Source organism: Prinia subflava, chromosome 4, assembly GCF_021018805.1.
Source record: "Prinia subflava isolate CZ2003 ecotype Zambia chromosome 4, Cam_Psub_1.2, whole genome shotgun sequence".
Classification (NCBI taxonomy): Eukaryota; Metazoa; Chordata; class Aves; order Passeriformes; family Cisticolidae; genus Prinia; species Prinia subflava.
In genome coordinates, this window is record NC_086250.1 from 54,499,220 (window position 1) to 54,522,552 (window position 23,333).

At 41.1% G+C, this 23,333-nt stretch overlaps 1 protein-coding gene across 1 annotated transcript; it reads right to left on the reverse strand.

The window, feature by feature from the left end:
• Window positions 1-250: 250 nt before the first annotated feature.
• PANX2 (pannexin 2) lies at window positions 251-23,056 on the reverse strand. The gene is made up of 4 exons (XM_063394931.1): window positions 22,935-23,056; window positions 22,355-22,645; window positions 3,885-5,336; window positions 251-2,015 (listed from the first exon to the last, which is right to left on the reverse strand). Exons 2-4 carry the CDS (start codon window positions 22,578-22,580, stop codon window positions 1,654-1,656), a joined length of 2,040 nt encoding a protein of 679 aa, XP_063251001.1. The 5' UTR covers window positions 22,581-22,645; window positions 22,935-23,056; the 3' UTR covers window positions 251-1,653.
• Window positions 23,057-23,333: the final 277 nt, after the last annotated feature.

Sequence of the window (23,333 nt, forward strand, 5' to 3'; positions counted from 1 at the left end):
ATAATTGTACAGAGAAGAACCAAAATGGCTACATACCTCCTTTCCAGTGCAACCAAATTGTGTTAAAATAAACTTGCCTCAAAAATGTACACTGGTCATTCAGTGTCATTTTACTCTAATCCACCCCAAGGAATCTACTGACAAGAACCTCAGTTACCCTGCTTTAGAGGTGGGTTGTAACACTAAGCTAGGAAGTAGTACACATTAAAATATTCAGAATAATAAGTATTTATTTTCAGTGCTATTTTCATTAAATATTGGTATAATATATCCATGTCTGAGGTAATAAATTAAAAATAAACTCAAGATTTCAGTTCCATATTTGTGCTGCATATTTTTTCTACCATTATACATAATTTTGAAGCAAACACACACAGTCTGTGATTCTGAATGCAGCTAGGAATATTGTTTTAACACAGTCACTTTTTGTTTCACTATAATTTTGCTGAGAATGGTTATTGCATGATACACTTTTAATAGACGTTTTAGTTATACTAGAGTTTTCTATTAAATTACACATATTGTAATTATAGGAAGATGGGCATGAACAATGTGCTTTGAGCCAAGGATGGCAAATATTGAATCAGTGATAGCACATACTGCAGGATTATTGTCTGCCTTCACTAGAGCCCAGATCCAGCAAAGCCATTTCAGTGTGTGCTTAGTTTAGACATGAGTCATTTCAGTGTCATCCATGGCCTTAATTTTTGCTGAATCAAGGACTAGCCAAATCTGTAGAACTAAATTAATAGACTTTAACTGTGTGTTATTTGAAAACAGGATTGCTGGTTTCATATTTTGTAAGATATTTTGTAATGGCCTCTGTAAGATTGTTCGTATCAGTGAAGCACCCATGAAAGTTTCTAACCTGGTTCATAAATACACTATGAAAAAATAAGCAGCTACAATGACTCTCTTCTACACATTTTGTTAAAAGTAACACCTGGTTTGAAAAGTTATTAAAGTAATTTTTTCCATGGTAAAATATATTTAAAAAAATAAACTCTTAATTTAATCATCTTCCATCAAACATATAAGCATGTTAAAGGGCGGGGCATACTTCAGGTATTTCCATTTATAAATGCAAGAGATCAAGTGTATTGATCTTTTGCACTTAAATGCTGGTGGTAGTAAGGCCCTTTCAGCTAAGTCTCCATCAAGCCCAACATCAGTGAGCTAAAGAAACAAACACAAATTTTGCTTGCATATAACTTCTTCAAAATCCTGAATTAAAAAAAAACAAACAACCAAATCCTCCCTGCTTAGAAAAGAACTCTTATTTAACTGCTGCCATTAAAAAGTATACCTCACCTCCACGTTAACTTTAATCAGTGATTCTGAATGCAAAGGATTTACACACTCACTAAAATTGCTGTTGCATGCCATTAGACTCTTAATGTTCATAAATTGTGCTAATTCCCATTTAAATCAGGAAGCTATAGTTTAGAGTTAGAGCTAATGGTTGTGTTAAAGGTCTATTCCCACCAGATCTTCTTTATTCTATTTTGCAAATGACTGACAGTGCTTATGACGTGATCCTGAAAATCCGTTTGGTTATTACCAGAAGCTATAGTCTGTGAGAAATCTCTCCATGCTCATGCAGTGAGTTGCATTGCTGGGGACCGTGGCCAGCGCTGCTGAGGCCGTGGGCTCTCAGTACTCCACGGAGCTCACGATGGCCATGGGCTCGTCGAACGTGGCCAGCCTGATCTGCTTCGGGGTGGGGATGGAGAGCATCTCCCCGGCGTCAGTCGGTGAGTGAATCCCATTGTCCATCATGTTGGAAACCTCCTCCTCGTGGTCCTCGTAGAGCGTGTTGATGTGCAGCAGAGGGTGGGCCGGGTTGCAGCTCAGCGCGGGCGTCGGCTCTGCCGTGACCTGGTTCAAAGCCATACTGGTGGCAGCAGCAGGCGTGGCTATATGGTTGTGGTTACACGTGACAAAAGCCGCAGCAGCAGGCACAGTTCTGCATGTCTCGGATGAGTACAGCATCTCTTTTGCAGGATGAGGGGTGTCTAAAAGAGAACAAAACAGACAGATGAAGGACATGTAGTCTTTCACCATTCCAGTCCATCAGCAAGGAGTGTCCTGAACCAATAAAAGTCACTGGCAGTCTTGCCACTGGGATCCGAGGAGGATCCCAAACTGAATTTTCTTGGGACCCTTTGAGAAATCTAAACAGGACTGTTTCAAAACCACAGGGTTGTAAGCTCAGGGAAACAGGACAAACAAGAAGTGGGGTTTGTAAATCTCGCTCTTTTTTATGCATGCTCATGCTTCCTTATGTTAATGGTATTTTTGTAAAATGAAGAAAAAAACCAACTGAAAATTATATTTATTCCCCTCTACAGTTTGGCCACTTTTTGTTAAACAGTATAATTTAATGTTTTGACAAATGTAATGACTACTGAAATCCACAGGATGGAATATAAAAGGCACTGATATTTTCAATGGGAAAAACTAGTGGTTACACATTGTAAGCCACTTGTCTTTAGAAAGAACTCAGCAATTTGTCATAAACTGAAGTCTCTTTCCAGAAATTGGATAAGTCTGCCTTACCTGATGGACTGCAACATAGGTCTAAGTTAAAAACAAAGTTGAAAATTTTTAATGTGAGTGGGGAGTCACAGAGCCCCCAAACTACAGTAATTATTTTTTGCCCTTAAAATATTCAAGCACTAATTTAGATGAAGGTAATTGAACCAGAAAACCCCAGAAGTTTTGAGGAGTTGAAATCAGAGCAGGTGACTGGATAAGGAATGCTGTAGAATAGCTCACATGCACATTGAGGAGTTGGAGGGCTCTAAGGAGCATAGGGATTTGGAAGTGACAGAAACTTTTATACCTCAAATCACTTCTTTGCTGGGCAGTGGGGTGACGGTAGAGGTCAGTCTGTCGAAGCCCAGAGGGAGGTCTTAGCTTGTAATGAGATGAGAGCCATTGCTTTAAGTACGTACAGATTTTTCTGTAACTTCAACTGCAAAGTGCTTCTTTCTTATGTCAGTAGCTTACAAAAATAAACAAGAAGATATCTGTCTATCAGTTTATCTATCTATCACTGATCTATCACTTTCATTAATGTTCAAATGGCTTTCCTCATCACCCTAGCACCTAGCAATCATTGATATACTTGAAACACTACTCTGAGTTAAGAAAGGGACAGGCTTTACAAGACACACAGGGAACTGAGGCACAGAAGGAGCATCTCCTGTGAGGCCACGTGGGAAGGGAATGGCAGAAGTCCTGAATCCCTGACCAGCACCCACACTTCAGAACATCCATCCTCTGGTCCACGTAAGACACAAGGAAATTTAAAGTGTGTGTGAAGAACAATGTCAACAAGAGGAGTTTTGATTTTCCAGGTGACAAATATATGCCAACCCCTAAGAGCTGGTAGTCTAAGAGATCTTTTTTCCACAGGCAGCTTTAACTGCCATTAGTAGTCTCCCAGACACTCCTAAGGGGCTATTACTGCTCAGGGTACTGGTGATCCACTATGGCAGTTTCCATATGACTTGAAAATAAGGCAGGTTTGAAACGTGCCAGGTGCTGGTGGAGCAGGAAGGATATCATGGAAGCCAAACACATCTCATTTCCTTGGCAAGGCATGACCGTATCTGTAGTTGTGAAAACTTGCTTACATCGGAAATATTACCCACACCAACAGCCTGCAGCCTGTTTTCTACAGCTCTACCTGTAATAATCCTCACCCTCTATATAGTTGTTTAAGAGAGAGAATCTCTGTTTCTGAGACCTGCAAACCTTGATATTACTAGCTATCCCCAAATCTAGCAAGGTAGGTCAAACAGTTCCAATAAACTCTGAGTTCCTTAAGATTGCTATGTAAATTATGACCTGTGGAGATGGTATATGGCATACTGTACCTTTGAGAGAGGAGGTAACATGCACTACAACATTCTCTTCCTGGTTTAAAAATCCACCCTCTTGGCTTTTTGACGTAGGCATCGAGGGGATGGCTTGAACCTCTGGCTTGGGTTTTTTGCTACTAAGTATATATGGATGAACATCCAAGGAAAAGTGCCGTGTGTGCTTTTTTTCACTGCTTGTGCTTGGGATGGCGTTTGGCTCGCTCTTATGAGCGGACGATTGCTGTGAGGTTTTTGCAGCAGACTCCAACAAAGGAGCTATAAGGCTGTCTGTCGCCGTTTTCCTCCGCACCGGCTTCGGTTTATCAGGCTTGTGGTTCTCAACCTTCATAATGGCTAACTGCTCCTTGAATGGCTGGGGAAGGGGGTTGGTGGTCGGGATCCATTTCATCTTCTTCCTTGGCCTCTTAATGATGAGCTGTTCGTTAGCATCAATGTCTGCTGGGTCAACACTGGGGTCTATGGTCTGAATCCCTGAATCCCGCATGGTTGGAGTGGCATCATGATTGGACTGGGCCAACGCTGCGAGCAGCTGACGGACCACATTGTCGTACATCAGGTCACTTTCATTGGTAATGAAATCCAGACGGTTCAGCGATTTTATGTGGTCCCTGTTTTCATTACAAAACATGGCCAAAATATTGATATCACAAAACTGGGACTTCTGCCACTGTTTCTTGGTCTTTATTCCAACTTTGTTCAGTTTATCAAATATGAAGTTAGACTTGCGAAATATGAAGAGGTGAATCAAGTTGATGAGGATTATCAAGTTCATGAAACAGAGGAGGACAATATCCACACCGGCAATAATCCGCTGGAGCTGGACAGATGGCAGTTTACAGTTCACTCTGATGTGCAATTTGGAGCTGCTCGTTTTGTCGGGAGGCTCGCCTAGTGCACATGTAAATTCATTTTGCTTCTGTGTAGCATAGTAGGTGGATAAGTATGTGATCGGTATGATGCTTAAAAAGATGATGAACAGATGTCTTGCGAGATAAAGCTTAGCTAAAAAGTTACTTCGTCCTCTTCTTTCCAGGTATTTCTCAAACAAGTTCTGCTCTGGGCTTTTTTCCTTCTCTGCATTCTCAATGATTTCTCTTTTCTCTCTCTCGGTTATCCCTGGGCCTTTGGACTGAATCTGTTTCTCTATTTTTGGTGCCCGCCCTTCAGCTGCACGGTGGTAGCAGTTATCGATCTCCTGAAGCAAAAAATTAAGCTCTGAAGTCAGTCGAGTGGAGGCCAGAAATTCCCAGCCCAGAGCTGGAATGTACATTATCCCAGCAAAAGCCAGCAGTGCATAAGGTAGGAACTTATGCTCAAACAAGGAGGGCCAGTGGCTGGCATCAACTCCTGGCAAGGCATCTTTTAATTCTGTCCAACAATATCCTCTGGCATACAAGGCTTGATCGCGGGTGAAGTTGTGTGGTGTGTAACAGTATATTGGCTCCTCTGTATAACAGAGAGAAAAGTCACTGCTGTGCATTTAACCTACAAAAGGAGCTCTGGAAAATAAACATTTCAAATTATATCAATTTTATTTTACTGCATCTTTACATGACCATTAAGCCCTCCAAACCTATTAGCCAGCTCAGGCTGCACACATCCTCACAAACCCTACGACAAAACTGTTCACCTGAAAGTTTTAGAATGAGCCTGAGTTAGACATGTCAGCAAGAAATACATATTTTGGTTTAATGACTTCTCTGAAAACAATACCCTAAGCAACTGTGATGTGAACTCTGTAAAGCTAAAAGATCTGATATTCACTGCAAAGCCAGTAGCTGAGGATGTTCCAAGCAAATGCTGAAAATTAGATGAAATTTAAGGCTCATCCCAGCTAAACATTCTTCTAAAAAGAGAAAAAGTTAGCTTAAGGCAATATTTTTAATAATTATTAACAAAATCAACTCATTTGATATGGTAGAAAAGAAAAGAAACTCGAGAAATACAAGGATTTAGTCAACTGTATCCCTCTCAGCTAATATTATTGAATAAAAGTGTGACTGACCAGGACAGAATCTGGCGTGTTAACTATTTATCATTATGAAAATTTAATTCTACATTTGAAACTATAACTTTGGGTTTTTTACACAATATGTAAATAAATGCAACTTGCCATCAGACAGTATTATGGAAGAAACAAATACTGTGGGTCAAGAAAGAAACCAGACAAAGTAACAGGAGAAAAAGTATAGCAAGGATTATTAAATTCACAGTGATGCAATTTTTCTCTCAGGGAATGTTTCAGTCATATTCTGCTGGAGGATGGAAGGGTTTGTCAAAGGAACTTGCACCACATACTTGTCTATTTTAACATTCTTTCTAAACATTTGTATTTTACCATCATCATCAGGATGTTGAGATAAAGGTCCCAATCCAGCAAATCAATTATGTTCTTATACGATAATTTTTTTTTCTAGCAATACATGAAAAAAAGAGAGAAAAACTTGTGAAAGCGAAAGCAGCAATCATTTCCCAAAGAACAGTGACCATTATGAAGACATCCTATTCAGAGAGGAAGACCACGTTTTCCTGTTTTGACAGGCAGAACAAAGAGAATATATTTTACAGTGTTCTGTAAAAAGCTTCCCAGAATGGGACCCATAGGAGAAGGCATGCTCTCTTGACTTGAGAATTGCTCAGGAACATCAAGCCTGCTCTGGCTCTGACTGTAGTCCACAATTCAGATCAAGAACAGCTCCCTGGAGGAGCGTGGTGGCACTGTTCTCTTTATAATAAAAATTAAAACAAACAATATCATACTGATAACAATAAATAGACTATTAAAAATTAATAGACAGACAACTCCCCCTAATCCTTCTGACCTAGCAAATTACTCCTTACTTGACCAGTTACTTTTCACACATGAGCAAACCAAAAGTTAGTTCTTTGCTGTGGAGGTATAAACCTCTTCTGTGACCTAGAGAGAATTAACACTACCAACTTAAACAGAGTTGACAGAATAAATGCTGCTACTCAAGACAGCATGTAAAGTGAGTATGCCCTGCAAATTCTTTAGTATCGTTTTTGAAGACTATTTTAAAATTATCTAACTTCAGTCTCAGAGGATAAAGCACTAGAGATAGAGCTTAAAGCACTTCCATTTAAACTATTTTTGTGTACTTACAGACGTGAAACAAGAAAAATGCTCATTGACTCCCTTGGCTTTGTAATTATGTGGCCTCCCACCCCTACCCATGAAGAAATGCATACAGAAAAATTATTCTGCTACTAGAAAAGACTTATTGTAGAATTCCCCAGGAGACCAAACAGATTCCTGTGTAGAAATGTTCCCACAGGGAAAAAAATGCAAAGCAGAATGCTATGTTTCTCCTAAGCAGAATTTTTTTGAATTGAGTATCCTTAAGCCCAGTAGAACTTTCCAATATGAAATCAAGTTTCCTGTTGCATACATGAGTTCATTTCTCCAAGGTCTCAGCACCACAAATACTTGGGAAAACAGCAGCAATTATTCCTACAAATCAGCCATAAGGATTATTTTTGGATTTCTGCATCAATTACTATTATCAAATAAACTGATTAGTTCCTTCAGTTCTTTTCACTGAGACCCAAAACCCAGGGTGACTTTTGCCAAAATTGTATATATATAAAATAATCCAATACCTTTTCCTTTTATAAACTAAAAAAAAAAAAAAAAAACCAAAAAAAGAAACAAATGAAAATGTCTTAACATTTTATATTTACATTGGACAGATCACTGAGAGACTAACTGCACTCCATCCATTGCCACTGCTTTGGTGATAAAAGTCTAAAGAGCTTCACAACTCCAGTTTAGACTGACCAGCTGCAGTACAGCCTGCAAAATCAGCCTGTCCTAAACAGTAGGAAAAGCAAATGTCACTTTAGAGGAATTTGTTCTCTTTCCTCTGTTAAAAATATTTTTATCTGACTCAATTTTCTGTGAGGCTGTAAAAGATCTCTGATTTATTTGGCCAGCTGAGCATAGTGTTCCACTCTTACTCAATGTTTAGTACCTTGTTGCTGCTAGTCTACTATTCTCTTTGCATATTTGCAAAATTGGCATGATTTTCATTGTATGACATGTAAATCTCAAGAGCCTTCAGACAAAAATGAATCCTCTGTGGAGCCAGTGGGACTTCTGGCTGATTGACTGAAGTGGGAGCAGTGGGGTTCCAAAGTGATTTTATTCAAACAGTATTTTCTAATATTGAATCATCGAATCACAGATGGGTTTGGGCTGGAAGTGATCTTATAGATCATCTAGTCCCAGCCTCCCCACCATGGGTAGGGGCACCTTCCACTAGACCAGGCTACTCAAAACCCCATCCAGCCTTGCCTTCAACATGTCCAGGGATGGGGCTGCCACAACCTCTCTTGGCATTATCCTTGAGCTATATTTACTGTCAGAGAATGCCATAAATTTTGGTAAAGTTATTCCACAGGGATATTTAGCTTAACCCTCTCTTCATGGGACTTGACTTACAAGGCATTGCATGAGACTTGGAAGCTCATTCTTCTAGAAAATGGTCCAGACAATGGAGAAGAGAGGAATTCCCTTCTGAAGTAATTCAAAGCTAGAGACTCATTGAGGTGTTGCCTGGACAAAGAACCTGTATCTCTTCATTGACAAGAGGGTGCCAAGCAGGATCCACACCAGGTTTTGAGTTAGCTTTTGTGAATGTTCCTTCTCAGACAACAGCAGCATTTAACCTGGCATTTAACAGACACCCTAAAGGTGTTTGATCCAGGTCTGGTAGGGTATGGTACTGCTTCTTCTCTACTGCAGCCTGTGTCCATCACTAATTAATGAACAAGAAAAGCACCATGTCAGTAACTAATCCTGTTATGAAAGTTGGCAATGGTGTACAGATGGATCTTAACATGCAGATCTGACGAGGACAGCAGAGGAACAAGTTGTTCTCACACATATACCTCACTTAGATGTGACACTCAACTTAATGCAGTTTCCAGAAGACATAGCAGATTTTTTTTTTGGTTTTACAATGTTCTCCTGATAGTTAAATAGCATTACAAAAGCTTCAATGGTGTTAAAATCATAGCTCTGATATTGGATCATGCAATATAAAAATGTATTTGCTTTTAACTTCATATTCATAAATACAGAAAGTTTCTACTGATACTCCTCTTTCACCCTGAAAATTCTTAAGCAGTTTATGAAGGTCCTTTTTCATATAACCATTCCAGCCACTATGAAACACAGCTTCTTCCTGAGATGCCACAGTTTAATTGTGTATGGAAATTAAGTAAAATGTTGCAAAGAAAATTTTTAAAAGCTTAGGGAGCATTATTATGGCTGAGTGGATTGGTCATCCTCTCATGTTTTCTAGTCTAAAGCCCATAAAAATAACCTCTCTGCTACTTGAAAGATATATTCCTAATAATTACTATATTGAAAAAAAAAGTCTTTGATGGTAATATATGATTTTTTATACTAACTTAAGCCTAAACATGCATGCGAAGAAGCTTTGTATCCTTTTTTCAGTATCAGATGTTTTCAACAATTGTACATAAATACATTTTATCCTGCTCACTATGCTCATAAGTAGCTTCTAGAAATCTGCAGAACTATCCTCTAGGATAAGGCATGAGAGAGATCTCACTGCATTTTTCAGACATGCAATCAAGATGAAATAAAAACCACAGAATTACTTAGTTGTGTAATACAACTGATTGTGTTATGCCACTCGAAAAATTAAAATCCCTGGGCAGCTAAGTTTTTTCACATGCTCCATTCTGCAACATCTTATCCCATCCCATCATTTTAAGTATTACTTAAACGGAGAGAAGTGACTTGCAGGAGGTCGTGTGGTACAGAAGTCACACCTCAGGGGATTGAAGTGCATGGCTGCAGAAGACACTCAGGGTAGGGAGAGGGATAAAGGAAGGGGCTGTGCCCAAAAAAACTCTTTAGAAAGACTCTAAACAGACAGTGTGGAAAGGAGTGAAGTGAAAGTATTGAAGCTAGGAGCTGTCAAGTCTGCTGCTTTTAGAAAAGGCTTGGAGAAATGTTTGTGGGCTTCCTGCAGACACACACTCCCACTCCTACTGCTCCAAATCCAAGGTCAGCCACCTCCTCTCAGTGGTTCCCCAACCCTGTATACTTCAATATACATTCAACTGTCCTCTTTGAGAGGTCCTGAACTGAACACCATTTCTCAGGCTGCAAGTGCTAGGCATGAAAATATGTTAGAAAAATAAATCTCCCACTAAAATTCAAACTGGAGTTATAATACTCCAGGTTCTAGATTCCTCAGGAAAGAGGCTGGAATGCTGAGGTTTGGGGTTGGAACCCTTGTAAAACTTCCCAGGAGTTTTACAGAAATGAATCTCAGATGTGGAAATGGAGTTACCAGTGGAAAAATCTGATGACTACTGTTCCTAGACCATTTCCTGACATTATACCCCAATGCAGAATCACAGAAATGCCAAATCCCATATTCCACTGAAAGCAGGGTCAGGACTCATTTCAGACCAGCTTGATTAGAGTTTTGTCAGTCTGAAAACCTCCATGGTCAGAGGCTACTCAACCTGCCCGTGCATCCTGCTCAGGCAGCAACAATGCCTGATTGTCCTCAAAGTGAATTTTAGGTTATGTCCAGCAAGAATGGCTGATCCATGCAGCAGTAATCTTTTTCATTTTTGAGAAATGGCCATTTCAAAAAATGAATGCAATGGCCAGCTGCATTAAGAACACATCCAGTAAAATACAACTGGAAGGCTGTCACAGACACACATGTGGCCAGAGTGAGGCCTCAGTGTCACATCTCAATGGAAGGAAGAGGTGCCAGAAGCACAGCTCACCAAGGCAGCCGTGTGTGTGTGTGTGCATACACATGTGCATTTGCCCATCTGTAACAAGAAACACTTTGTGAGAAATGTGGCCTGGTTTATGGTACACTAAAATGACACTGTCAAGAAGATATGGTGAAACTGCAGATACACATCACTCTCCACTGTCTATTCAAAGTTAAGAGTTTACAAGTCTTCCTGAGAAAGTGAGTGAATTGCACCTAACACACTCACCACTTAAAAATAAAGATAACAGTGACAATCTCTTAGCATTCAATGCTGTAAAAAGTCAGACCTGCTCCTGAAAAGACTTAGGGAACTGCATACCCAGGGCATTTCCCTTAAGTTGATGTGATTACTCACAGTGCATAAAATCTAGCACATGCATCTCTCCTTGAAGAACTGATGCTGTAGTTATAAATCTTCTAACATATTATTACGAGCAAAAGTTATTTAAATAAATGTGGACAACACATTTAGAGTGCTTTGGCAGGCATTACAAAAAAGAAAATAATAATAATAAAGAGTATATGCTTCTATGTAACTGGAAAAATGATTTTTCGTACCTGCTGCGTTCCCAGTGGAATAAAGTATATTTGCCAAAATATAAACCATGATAACAAATTGTATATGCCTCCCGTGACGTCCAGCTTTTAGAATTTACTCTAGAAAAAGAAATCACACCTCAATAATCTTCCCACTGAAATACATTTGTCAGCATTCCAGTGCAATAATTGAGTAAAGTGGAAGAAACTACAATTTTCCAACAGCAGACATAAGAAAATGAAAGTTTTAAGAAAATATAATACAAAAATATAAAAAAAGATGAAAATTCTCGTGCTTGCTACACCAAGGCAAAGGTAAGTATGCCTCTTGTGGGAAGATTTCTTCAAGGATCTACTAAGCATTCATTGTGACTGCCACTACCCCACAGGGGGTACAGGCAGCAGAAGTGATGATTAGGTGCTGCTGAACAGGCTGGATCTCCCAGCCTCCGGGTAAGTGCCTAAACACTCTTGCTGGAGACTCAAGCTATGTATCAGGTAAGAACATTGATAACTATACTTATGAGTTAAATATACTACAGACTCAGCCTAGCTTAGTGCCTCCTAGCAACTGGCATTCTGTCCTCTTGAAGAGAGCTGCTAAATCAAACTCATACCCGTGCCCAACATGTCTGTGAAGATAAGCTGGCAATCCAGTCAAGATCTGTGAAGCACTCCTTGTGCAGTCCTCCCCACTTGTGTCCAAGGAGAAATTCAACATTTAGGTAGAATCTCTGAATCTCCCTGCCCACGGCTTCCCAGTACACACATTTCTAACATACAAATTAGAAACTCCCTGAATTCAGCAACAAATGCCAGTATTAAACAAGGGTACGCCTTATCATACTGCTTTGTAGCACATCCATGTAAGCAATCTGACATACATGCCTCATTCATCTTGGGTACTAAAGGATTGCACAAGAAAGCAGGTAGCAAACTGTTTATTTTCAGAAACAGAAATAATTTATTTAGTACTTTTTCAGCAATTTTTAAATGGAAAAGAAGAAATGTCCTGGATCCTCTTCTCTCTGGAAAAAATGAATAAAGAACATCTATGTTACTGAGGTTGAAAATGTAGTCTAAGAAAGTAAAATATTATCTAAACAATATACATATCTTCCATCCCAGTCACACAGTCCACAAGGAACACAGAACTCTGCTTTAAATGATTTTAACAAATGCTAGCTAATACCCAAATTAACTGTCAGCAAAAAGAAAAACTCACTTAATTTAACTAGTTTATTTCAACTACTTTATTTAAAGGACATTTGAAAGTTAGAAATTAGTACAGCATAAAGATGGAAATTAATTTTGTGTGTCATACAGTCCTGTTTAACTCACTGAGTTTATTCCTACGAATGAGAAAACATCCATCAAACTAAGCCTTAACTTAGCAAGCTAATTATTAAGAATTACTAGTTTTACTGAAATAAAAAGACAATACCTTTACCTTTCTTAGGGAATATTCTTTCCAGTCTGATGACAGGTTCCATGCCAGCCAATGAAGTCTTCCTAAGGTACAAATTTCTCCATGATCAGATTTTTTGCCCAATGTCTGAAACCACTTGTCCTGTTTAAGAAAAAAATCTTGAAAAGAAAGCCCTTTAAAAAATGAGATAGGAAACCACTGCTGCTCTTAGGTTTTATTGGCTTATACTCTGTAAGGATTAGTCATAATGAGTGAGATGTAGATAAGCAATTTCAAAGACTGATAAGTAATGGGTCACCCACAAGGGTAACTGCAGTGCAAGGGTAGCAGCAGGTCTCCCTCTATTTCCAATTTGGATCTTTTTGCCTTGCAGAGTGCTCTGTGAACTGCATATATTTTGGATCTGTAGAATCAATGAATTAACAATGCACTTTCTTAGTGTATATATATAAATTTACAGAACCATATTCCCTGTATGCAATAGACACTGGCTCTTCTTAAAGCAGCTGGTGTGCTCACCCTTACTGGCAATCTGAGGTTAAGGTTTTGTACACCTGCCCAGCTTAGTCAGGAGAAAAAGACACCTACTCCTGCTAGTCTTCTCTGTTGGAAATAGCAACTGTTATGAGGAAGGTGCAGAAACACTGAAATGAAATCCCTTGGGCTGCTCCTATATATGTGTCCTCAATAACAAGGTGCCATCTACCATGTGGTGGCCATGCAGCATGGTGGTGAAGTCAGTGAAAAGAGAGCTTATTTCTAGTGACTGCACCATGGATGCCAAGATTTGAGGGAAGGTTAGATCTGAATTTAAAGGAATGTACTAATCTAAATATAATAAATGAAATTCAGCCATGCAGTCAGTCCTACAAAAGAGCTCTGAATAACATTTACTTCTAAATTTAGTGCTTACATGAGGAGGTGAGTGGAATTCCAGTCATGTACAGATCTTCTGCATAGGAGAAGTAGTAAGGTGTGAAAGTAATATTTTAATGTTTTGTAGAGTCAAAAATTGCCCACTAGAGATGGAACCCCAAAGCAACTACATGTACTCAGACAGTATGCCAATGTGAACTGCAGTAATACCTGAAGTAAACTGCAAGAATAAATACTGAAATGAAATGAATCATGAAACTCCAGTGAAACTGATGATACATGAACAACGATGGCTTCTTAAATCAAGGGTCAAGTACAAAATGCAACCACAGGAAGCAACAGGAAACAGCAGGTTCATTCTATTGCACTATTATTATTTAATGACTAGAAATTAAAAAGATGGCTTGTATTAAGTACCTCTTGGCATAAACACAGCACCCGGAAAAGTTCATAAGAAAAAGAAGAAAAGGATCAACAGTTAGCTCATTAGGTTAATAACATTATTTTAATAACACAGTATTTAGAGGGCAGAGATGGCTGGTCTACTGCTTTTTAAAAACTGATTCCTCCATGTGTAGAGAAATTGGGTTTTGGAAGTATCAGAACTGTTTTGATTCATCACGAAGAGACAGAAGAATCTGCTACCCAAGGCTCCCAAGGGCTCTGCCAGTTCCAGTGTGGAGGTCTCCTGACCTCCTGAAGAGAACATGGATCTCACAGAAGATAAGGTACCTCAACCTCAGAATGTGAAATAATTGCTTCATCATAAAGCTAAAGTGCTCCAGAAATAGTCACTGAGCTCTGAGCTGCAAAAACCACACCACACATCTCAGCACCTGCAGCACTACCCCATGAACTTTGAGTCTGAGACAGTCTTGGTGCCAGTAAAGAAAAGCAAACAAATCCCCAAGGCTTGCTATCATAGAGAACAGCTGCACTTCCCCATTCAAATGCAAGAGTATAATACATGCCTGGGACAAAATCCCCAATGATGTAAACATGTGCCCTGATTTCAATGTTTTTCCTAAAATAAATCCTATATCATGTAAAAAAAGGGAATCTACAAGAATTATGCCGGTCTATGGTGAAATTATTCAGCTTTTGCAATTAAACATATACATGTACTGAGAGGGTCCACTGCAGCTATTTTTAATGCTGAGAGAACCCAAGGCACCTAGTGATGATGCAGATTCTTCCTGAAGACTTTTATAGCTGTAAGAAACCACACAAGCTGAAATTTCCTCTACATCATGGATGCATGATTTCTATCTCGTTTAGAGACAACAAAGAGCTTCAAATTCTTCAGGGTAGCTTTGAAAAACAGTCTCAACCTTACTCTTTATTTATTCACAAGGTTTCCTCTTGTCAAAGGTGAATAAATTAAGTAGCTCTTAAACAAAAATATTTTTGACCATCTGTTCAAATCTGTTGATTATCCGAAAACATGTAAGCTAAAATTCATGCATATTTTGGACCTCTTCCCCCATATGACAATTGAAAAATAGAGGGGTTATTAATGCAAACAGGTCAATAAGAACATAAAAAATGATAATGCATGTGTGTTGATGAAGTCTGAGAAATGGAATTTATGACAAAAAATACCTGCAGTCACTAGGCACTGCAGTGGAGTTATGTATAGCTCATGCATTTCCTCAAGAAAACCTTTCTATTCACCATTCACCTGTGTAACTGCAAATGTTTAAATGATCAAAACTCAGAGTCCCAGCTAGTTTATCCTGAGCACATCTCAAGTTTGTATGTGTGTAAACAGCCCTTATCCTTTGGGAAAATTCCATCAGCAATGCCAACAGCCAGACCCAAACTGCAGCCAGCCTGTGGTGCTTGTATCATTGTACTCTTTTTAAAAAATACGTGCTAAGAGAGCACTTAAGTGGTACTGTGACACTCCTTAAACTCTCTTTTCTCTGCTAATATCACCTCAGAAACAATTTCTGCACTGGTGCCATCAGTTTGTCATACACTAAACAATCTGGCTCTGTACTCTTAGCACTAACAAAATCACTTGGGAAAATGCCATCTTCACTTTCTTTAAGTGTAGTTGGAGAGAAAAAATTGAAAATAAGATCAAAAGCCATCTATTAGCTAACTCACCTAAATAAGCATAAGTAATTATCCTGACACAATTCAAAACAGAAATACAAATCAGAAAAGTTGACTGGAAATACAAAATAAAACTCCATATCATAATATAAAAATCTGACATATTTCAAACATACTGTAGGGTGAAAAGTGAAAAAGACATTGAATTCATACATATACTGTATTACACAGTAATGTAAGCACTGGTTATGCAAATGATTACAAATCAGTAAATACAACATCAAACCTTGAACTGACACTTCAGTCATTAAACACTGTTTCCTTCCACTGCTTTCTTATGAAAATTTTCTAGCAGAAGGATGGTAGAGGGCTGAATTATACAACAGCTAAAAGACATAGAAATACAGTATTTTTGAGCAGCCTCTTTTGTATTTTGTAGGCACTGTTTTAAGAACCTAGCATGAAAACCAGTGCCAAAGCTTGGCTTTTGACTAAAGTATAAAAATCATCTGGATAAATGCTTTGCTTTATTTTAATAAAGTAGTGGCATTTAACAGCTTGGGTGGAAAAAGCAAACATGACTGCAATATGGGAAGAATAATTCACTGTGAATAGAAAGCACAAGGCATTGTACAAGAGGGATATGACTTAGCAATACCTTGACAACATTGGATTGGAAACCAAAATATTTCAATATTGTGCAGATAACATAACAAAACCAGCAATGTAATCTCCTTTGGAACCCACCACTCTCTGGTCCCTTACAGAGAGAACTTCCCACAGACACTATTGATGGGGTTGCTTCTCAACCCAGTACAACACTGGAATATTTAAACCGCTCACTAAAAACATTCAGCAATACAAAAGAACAAAGCAGCACATCGTGAAAGGCAAGTGTCTCTTAATCTACTGGATTACAGAACAGTATCCTGGAAGTTCAGCAAATGCCATGAGACACTCAATACAAAAGGCTGCCACCCGCTGCTGGTAGCACCATTGCCAGTCATGGAGGAGAGCAGACAGCACCTGCTGACACAGCAGCATCCTACTTGTGGTACTAACACCATGGCAAAAACAGGGAGAGTGGAGGATAAAAAACACATGGAACATCAAACAGACCCACTTCAAACTGGCAGTCTAATACTCCACGTTCTGTGCGTTTTGGAAAGGAAGTGAAAATGGAAAGGCTGATGGACTCATCTTGTTTATCTATATCCATACCACTCCAGACTGACCATGCCTTGACAAGAGATACTGAAACATTATAACTAAAAACCACTTCTGAAAACCAACACAGGCCACAGCTCGACTAATACCATGTACCTTAAATCCTTACCTTCTAAAATGTAGTTAAGTTTGGTGTTTTACCATTTCTTTCACTAAATAGTAGCCTAAGGCTCACTTAGGTTAACAAAGAAACACTTCCAATAAAAAGAATCCTCAAACCTTTATCATAGGAAAGGGAACAATCCAGCAGGCTTTGATGCAGCTAAAAGGGAAATACATAAGTGACAACCTATACTAACAGACATAAAATTTGCTTTACCACCAGGCAGTACCTGGTATAGTCACCTATTCATACACTGGGACAGTGCAGTACTGTCAAATCTGAACTCTCTCTTCATATTGTTTGTATTTTACTTCTAGTTTGTACAGGAATAACTAACTGCTAGGAAATAAAGAGCTAGGTATGAGAAATCAAACCTCCAGAGAGTCAAATGCAAGCATGGACCTCTGCAAAGCATCTACATGAGTGCTCCAGAAGATGCCTAAGACTACAGAGGCTGTCTTGGGGGTATTGTCACTGTTCTGACAGAATTTCAAACACATTTGCTCACATATTTTAATAAAAATTTTAGTTGTTTAGTAGTTTAGTTTTCTTTTAAGCAGTAATTTTCAAACAAAAATAGAGCAAACCAAAGTTCCCTTGGGACCACCCATGGCACACATTGTTACCTCAACAAGGACACTGCTATTGGAGAGGTTTCCTTTAGCCTATGCTCCCTTCTGAGAGCCCTGTGACTGCAGGAAACCAGGAAACTCATAGTTAAATAGAGCTTCCACTAGGTGAGAGAAAAATGCCTCAAAAACTTCCTTTATTATCCTCAAGGTCATCATACATTGCACTCTAAACAGAAGATTTGGCAGTTTTATACAAAGTCCATTCATGGATGAGTTTTAGAAAGGGAAATATTATTCATTCTTCTTTTGTGAGTGCTCATGTGGGCTTTCTTTGTGTTGGGTAGCTGAATATTGCTCCTAAATGACTTTATGATGATCTTACGCTCAGTAAAAATATGCCTCGTGGATTTATTTTAATTAACTTTCTAGGGTTGTTCTTTCTGGAATCACACTGGTTTGCTTGAAAAACAAAGGAGATTAGGACACTCAGAACTGACATTGTAGAAAGTTAGCTATATGACTTTCTTTCCTCCTGTGAGAAAAGTTTAGGAAATGGGGACCAGTGCAAATCATATCTTACTTCAGCCATCAGAGTGAACTCTTGTCTCCTTTGAAACCAATGGTCAAGTTCTTACTGCCTCCTTTGCATCCTGAATTTAACTTTTAGGAGCACATCCTAGTAGTGTGTCTGCCCTTTACATTCCTCCTGCAGAGAGCTCAATTTCACCCCAAATGCACTGCCATCTACAGTGAAGTATGGAAACAAAACCTTATCTCCCAGATTCATTTATAGAGCAAAGGCACCCCAAGGATGACGGCCCCTCTCCTCACCTGGGGTCTGTAAGGACACCGAGCACCCAGGGCTGCACAACGTGGAGCGTGGCCAGCAGGTTGAGAGCCCTCTACTCTACTCTCATGAGACTCCACACGCAGTGCTGCACCCAGGCTGGAACCCTCTGCACAGGAAAGATCTGAGTGAGAGCAGAAGGGACCATGAAAATGGTCAGAGGGAAGAGGAACTTCTGTGACCGCTGAGAGAATTGGAGTTGTTCAGCCTGGAAAAGAGAAGATTCCAGGAAGACCCTACTGAGGCCTTTCAGTGCTTAAAGGAGGCTTTTGAGAATGATGGCTTTTAGCAGGGCCTGTATCTCAGGACAATGGTTTCAAACTGGAAAAGGGTAGCTTAAAGTTGAACACAAGGAAGAAATTCTTTACTGTGAGGGTGGTGACGCACTGGAACAGATTGTCCATAGAAGTTGTGGATGTCCCGTCTCTTCAAGGAACTGTTTAAGGCCAGGCTGGAGTTTTGAGCAGCTTGATCTAATGGAAGGCATCTATATCCATGGCAGGGAGTTGGACTGTGTGATCTTTAAAGTACCTTCCAACCCAAACTTGTACCAAATTATGATACACGTAATAGAAGAAAAGCACCAATATCTAATTAAAGTATTTTGTAACACACTAAGTCCAGATGAATGGTGATTTTTTTACAATATCGGCATAGTACCTGCTAAACAATTAAGTCTTGCCTCTTATGCTACTAAAACAGTAATTTGTCATTTAATTTCTCAAAAGAGATGTAAAGATCAGAACACTCCAATTCATGGGAAAACAAATCACTTGCATGAAGAGCACATGCATTTACCTAAACAATGACTTTGTCCATGGCACTAAAACAACATAATTAACTAAGTACCTTTACGTTCAGCCACAGGCAAAATAGAGTATACAATATATTATACTACAGACATAATGATTTTTAAGGTCGTCAATTCAAATCTTTTAAATAAACACCACACACTTTCTTTGTTCTCTGTTGTAGTGCTGAACTTTGCTTTCATACGTGCTTCTGAAAGCAGAAGCATGCATGAAAGCAAAATTCAGCCCTACAGCAGAGCAGCCTCTGGCCCCAGAAGACTTACTGCTGCCTGGGGACTCCCAGGCTTCCCACGATGATGGGGTGCCTTCTGCACACCCCCAGAGCAGGATACCCACCCTGCCTGACCAAGCAGTTCTCACTACACTGCTTGGACAGACTGGACAGCTGGTCTTGACTGCACTTTAAGCTACACTTTGCACACACATAAACCCCAATGTCAATCAGTGAGATAAGAGAGGCTCTTATCTCCTCTGCCCACTGATCATGAGGGTTCTTCCAATCCTCAGCAAAACCCTTTGTGAGAAACCACTGCTTTTAGACAGTTTTATGTCTTGAATGCACTGACCATTGTTCCAAAAGCTTTACCAATACTGATTAAGTAAGATGGTACAGACCCCAGAAAAGGGTGTTGTTTTCAGTTTAGTGCCATGATGGTATCTTCACATGGCTTGCACTGGATATCATTAACATTATGAGGAATAATGGCAAGTATCAGATAAGCACACAAGGGCCCAAAGCAAGGTATGGGAAGCTACTGTGATATTCACAACCAAAGGGCAGTAGGTTCCTTGTTCAATTTCACCAGCAAAGTTTGTACTTGCATAGCTACTATTTAAATTGCACAGAAGGAGCAGTATCCAAAGCAAACAAAGTAAAGATTTTTTTTCAGGATCAGTGACAGTGCATGGATGCCACAACACTAACTGTAGAATCAGTAGTAAGCATGAATCCAGCTGAACTATTGTTGTTAACAGGGTCAGTATCTCTGGACAAGCAGGACTTAGTAAAGAAGTCTAAGTAAATACTGTTTCATTAAAGAGCAACATCTGATTAAGATCACATTCAAATTAATGTAAGTTTTGCTCTTGAACTCTGTGGAAGCAGAACTGAATTCACTAATCTGGAACTCTTCAACTCAAGCCTAGAAAAAGTATCCATTTAGTTTTATTAGATCCTTAGAGTTTTTCTATTACATTATCTTGCATAATTTTTCCTTTTCTCATATTATTTTTCTAACTGCAGACTATCTCAAGAAACATGACATCATATGAGAGAAGAATGTTACCCCATGTTTTCTCAGAGACATATGAGTGTTTTCTGTGTTACCTTGTAAGTTTTGTCCTAGCAGGACACAATAGACTACTGCTCTCTATCTTACTGGGACAAATCAGCATAGATAGCCCATAAGTAGACATAAGCAACATTGCTTTTAGTCCTTCTGAAAAACAAATCTGGAACACAATTGTGAGCCTAGATAGTAGTCTTCTACAGCACAAAATAAACTCAACATCAGAAATACAGGCAGATGCAAGCAAATTCAATAGGCTCTCTTTCTTCTGTAAATGTGTGGACTATACTTTAGCCTTGCAGAGAGACATCCACTGTATAAATCTGAGTCTCAGACCTGATACTTCCTCCAGGATCTGCAGCCTCAGATGACTTCATATGAGCAAGCTACTGCTGTCTGACCAAGCAGTGAGGCTTCAAAGGGCTTCTGCTAGCAATCTTGCACTATGTCAAGCAACACACATGAAGGGGGCATCCAAGGCTGTCTTTAGGCCTACTGAGGTTCAAATCTGTACATCTCAAACACTATAAAAGCATATAAGCATGCACTCTCATGAGCTGCTGTAGGATTGCCTTTTTATTAGCTGATTTCTCTAAGAGGAAGTGATCACAAAACTTTTGCATTCCACAGAGGATCCTCAAAGGTGACCTTGAAACCTGTCTTTCAGTCACTCTGAAGAGCCAGTTCTCAGGTACCCAGTAAACATGGTTTCTCCAAGATACCTCCAGAAGACCATCCAAAAGATGGGTTTCTTATTAACTGTGGCTGAAGATCTTGAGCTATATAACTATTTTTTTAAAAACTGAGGTAGACTGAAAAAGTTTTAACTATAATTCAGAAAAATCTCTAGACTCCATTTGCAAGCATTTACACTTCTAGGTGATTTAACTTTACCTCATAATGAAAACAAGTATTAAGGACTGGAAGTCCAAAGCAGCATGCAAAGCAAGAGCCTGATTCTGGTATGTTTAAATTGATTAAATACAGCCAATTCTCACCACCCTCACAAGCTACAGACTGACAGGTCAGTCCTGTATATTAAAGCACTAATAATTTCCCATAGATTTTCAGTGTGGAGCTTCAAGGGACATTAAAAGCAGTCATGCACTGACAGCTAGACTCATCAAGCCCACAATCCACACAGCCAAACAATGTTTACACATATGCTAGTGGCCCAAAAGATGTTGCAGCAGTTTACTGGATCAGTAATTTTCAAGGCTCACCAAAACTTGCCCTTCTGAGACTGGTGGTGATGGGCACTCAGACCAGGCTTTTTAAACTGTTACCAGTTTATGCAGGATGTTGGCCCTCAGCAGAAACAGATACCAGCGATTTCCACTGTCACAATATGGTAAAACACACTGCATGGGGCTCCATATATTATATCAGTCTCCATGAAACCACCAGCCTCTCCCTGGTAGGAGAGGTGTAGGTGCCTGAAGTAACATCAGGACAATGCTTGACATCCACCAGGGTCCAGCTCAGGACCTGTCCAGGGTCCACCTCATGCATTAACCTGCTTTGTCACTCATGCCAGCTCTCACCTGCTGCTGGGCAGTGGACACTTCCCCAGGCTACTGCTGCCTGCAGCTCAGTGACCCGGTGCTGCTCGCAAACGGGGGTGGCTGGGGCCCCCCACCACTCGCCTGCCAGCCAAGGCAGAGGCAGCAGCTGTCCCGTTAGGGACCGGCCAGGACGGCGACACCACTGCCCTGCCCGCCAAGGCACACCACAGTCCTGCCCCCACGCCGAGGGGCAGCGGCTCCTCCTGAGCGCCGGTGGCTCTCAGGCAGCGCCGCTGCCGCCCCGCCGCTGCCCCACCCGCCAAGGCGAGGGCGGGCTGACATCCCTCAGCTCCAGAGGTCTCGCTTAGCAGCCACTGGGACACGACCCCGCCCGTCCCGCCGCCCTTACCGGCAAAGTTCTTGGTGAAGACGAGGGTGACGAGGAGGATGGGGATGAGGACGGTCCCGATGGTAACCACGCGGTCGAAGGGCAGCTCCAGCTTCAGCTGGAGGAGCAGAGCCGCCAGCGCGCCCGCCTTGTCATCCTGCTGCCCCGGCAGGATGAGCTCCTTCAGCTTCTCGCCCGCCAGCAGCGCCGTGGCCATGTCGGGGTGGTTATCGATGATGTGTTGCATAAGCAGCGGCGGCGGGCGGCCTCACGCCGCCGGGCTTCCCCGGGGACGGGCGGCGCCCGCCCGGCCTGCGGGGAAACACCGACAGCGGTGACGGCGGGGCCGCGGCCGGGCTGCGCCGCCGCAGGCACCGTGCGCCCCCCGGCCCCGCCGGCCCGGCGCGCAGCCCCCGCTCCCGCAGCCGTGCGGAGCCGTATCCGAGAGGCGGCGGCGACACGAGATGCCCGGTGACAGCTGTGCCATTAAGCGCTGCCTCTGCTCCGCAACCCGTGCTGTACAACAGCAGCGCAGCAGCCATGCGAGCAGGCAGACCGGAGCCGCCTCCCGAAGCGCTGCAGACAAGGAAGGGGCATTTACCTGGCAACTTGGGATCCCTCGGCTCTCGGGAGATGGTGGACAAAACCGATGGCCGGTACAGAAGAGCGGGAGCCGAAAATAAACTTACGCTGGACCTTCCTGCCGAAAAAAGCTCCCTGCACCACCACCAGTAATGAAATCGCTTCGGGTTCGGAGCGGGAGGTGGATGCTGTGCTGATGCTGGTTACAGCAGCGGGCGGCTGGCGCTCTCATGGAAATGCCCGCCTGCACCGAGCAGCGACAGCGTGCAGAGCAGTTCAAGAAGGGGCTCGCCGCCGTGGGGAGGGGGAGGAGGAGGCGAGAGCAGCTCGGAAAGAATTGCGGGAACGCAGAGGTCCTTTAAGGCATCCCAGCGGAGCCCGCGGGGCCGGGCGCGGCCGCAGCAGGGCGGCCGGGAGC

What these genes read in the sequence shown, in the direction of transcription:
- PANX2 (XM_063394931.1), bottom strand. Translation starts at nt 22,580, where the DNA reads ATGCAACACATCATCGATAACCACCCCGACATGGCCACGGCGCTGCTG. An exon ending in CTTCACCAAGAACTTTGCCG is followed by an intron (nt 5,337 to 22,354) that starts GTAAGGGCGGCG and finishes TCTGTTATACAG; the next exon opens with AGGAGCCAATATACTGTTAC. An exon ending in TGTTACCTCCTCTCTCAAAG is followed by an intron (nt 2,016 to 3,884) that starts GTACAGTATGCC and finishes GTTCTCTTTTAG; the next exon opens with ACACCCCTCATCCTGCAAAA.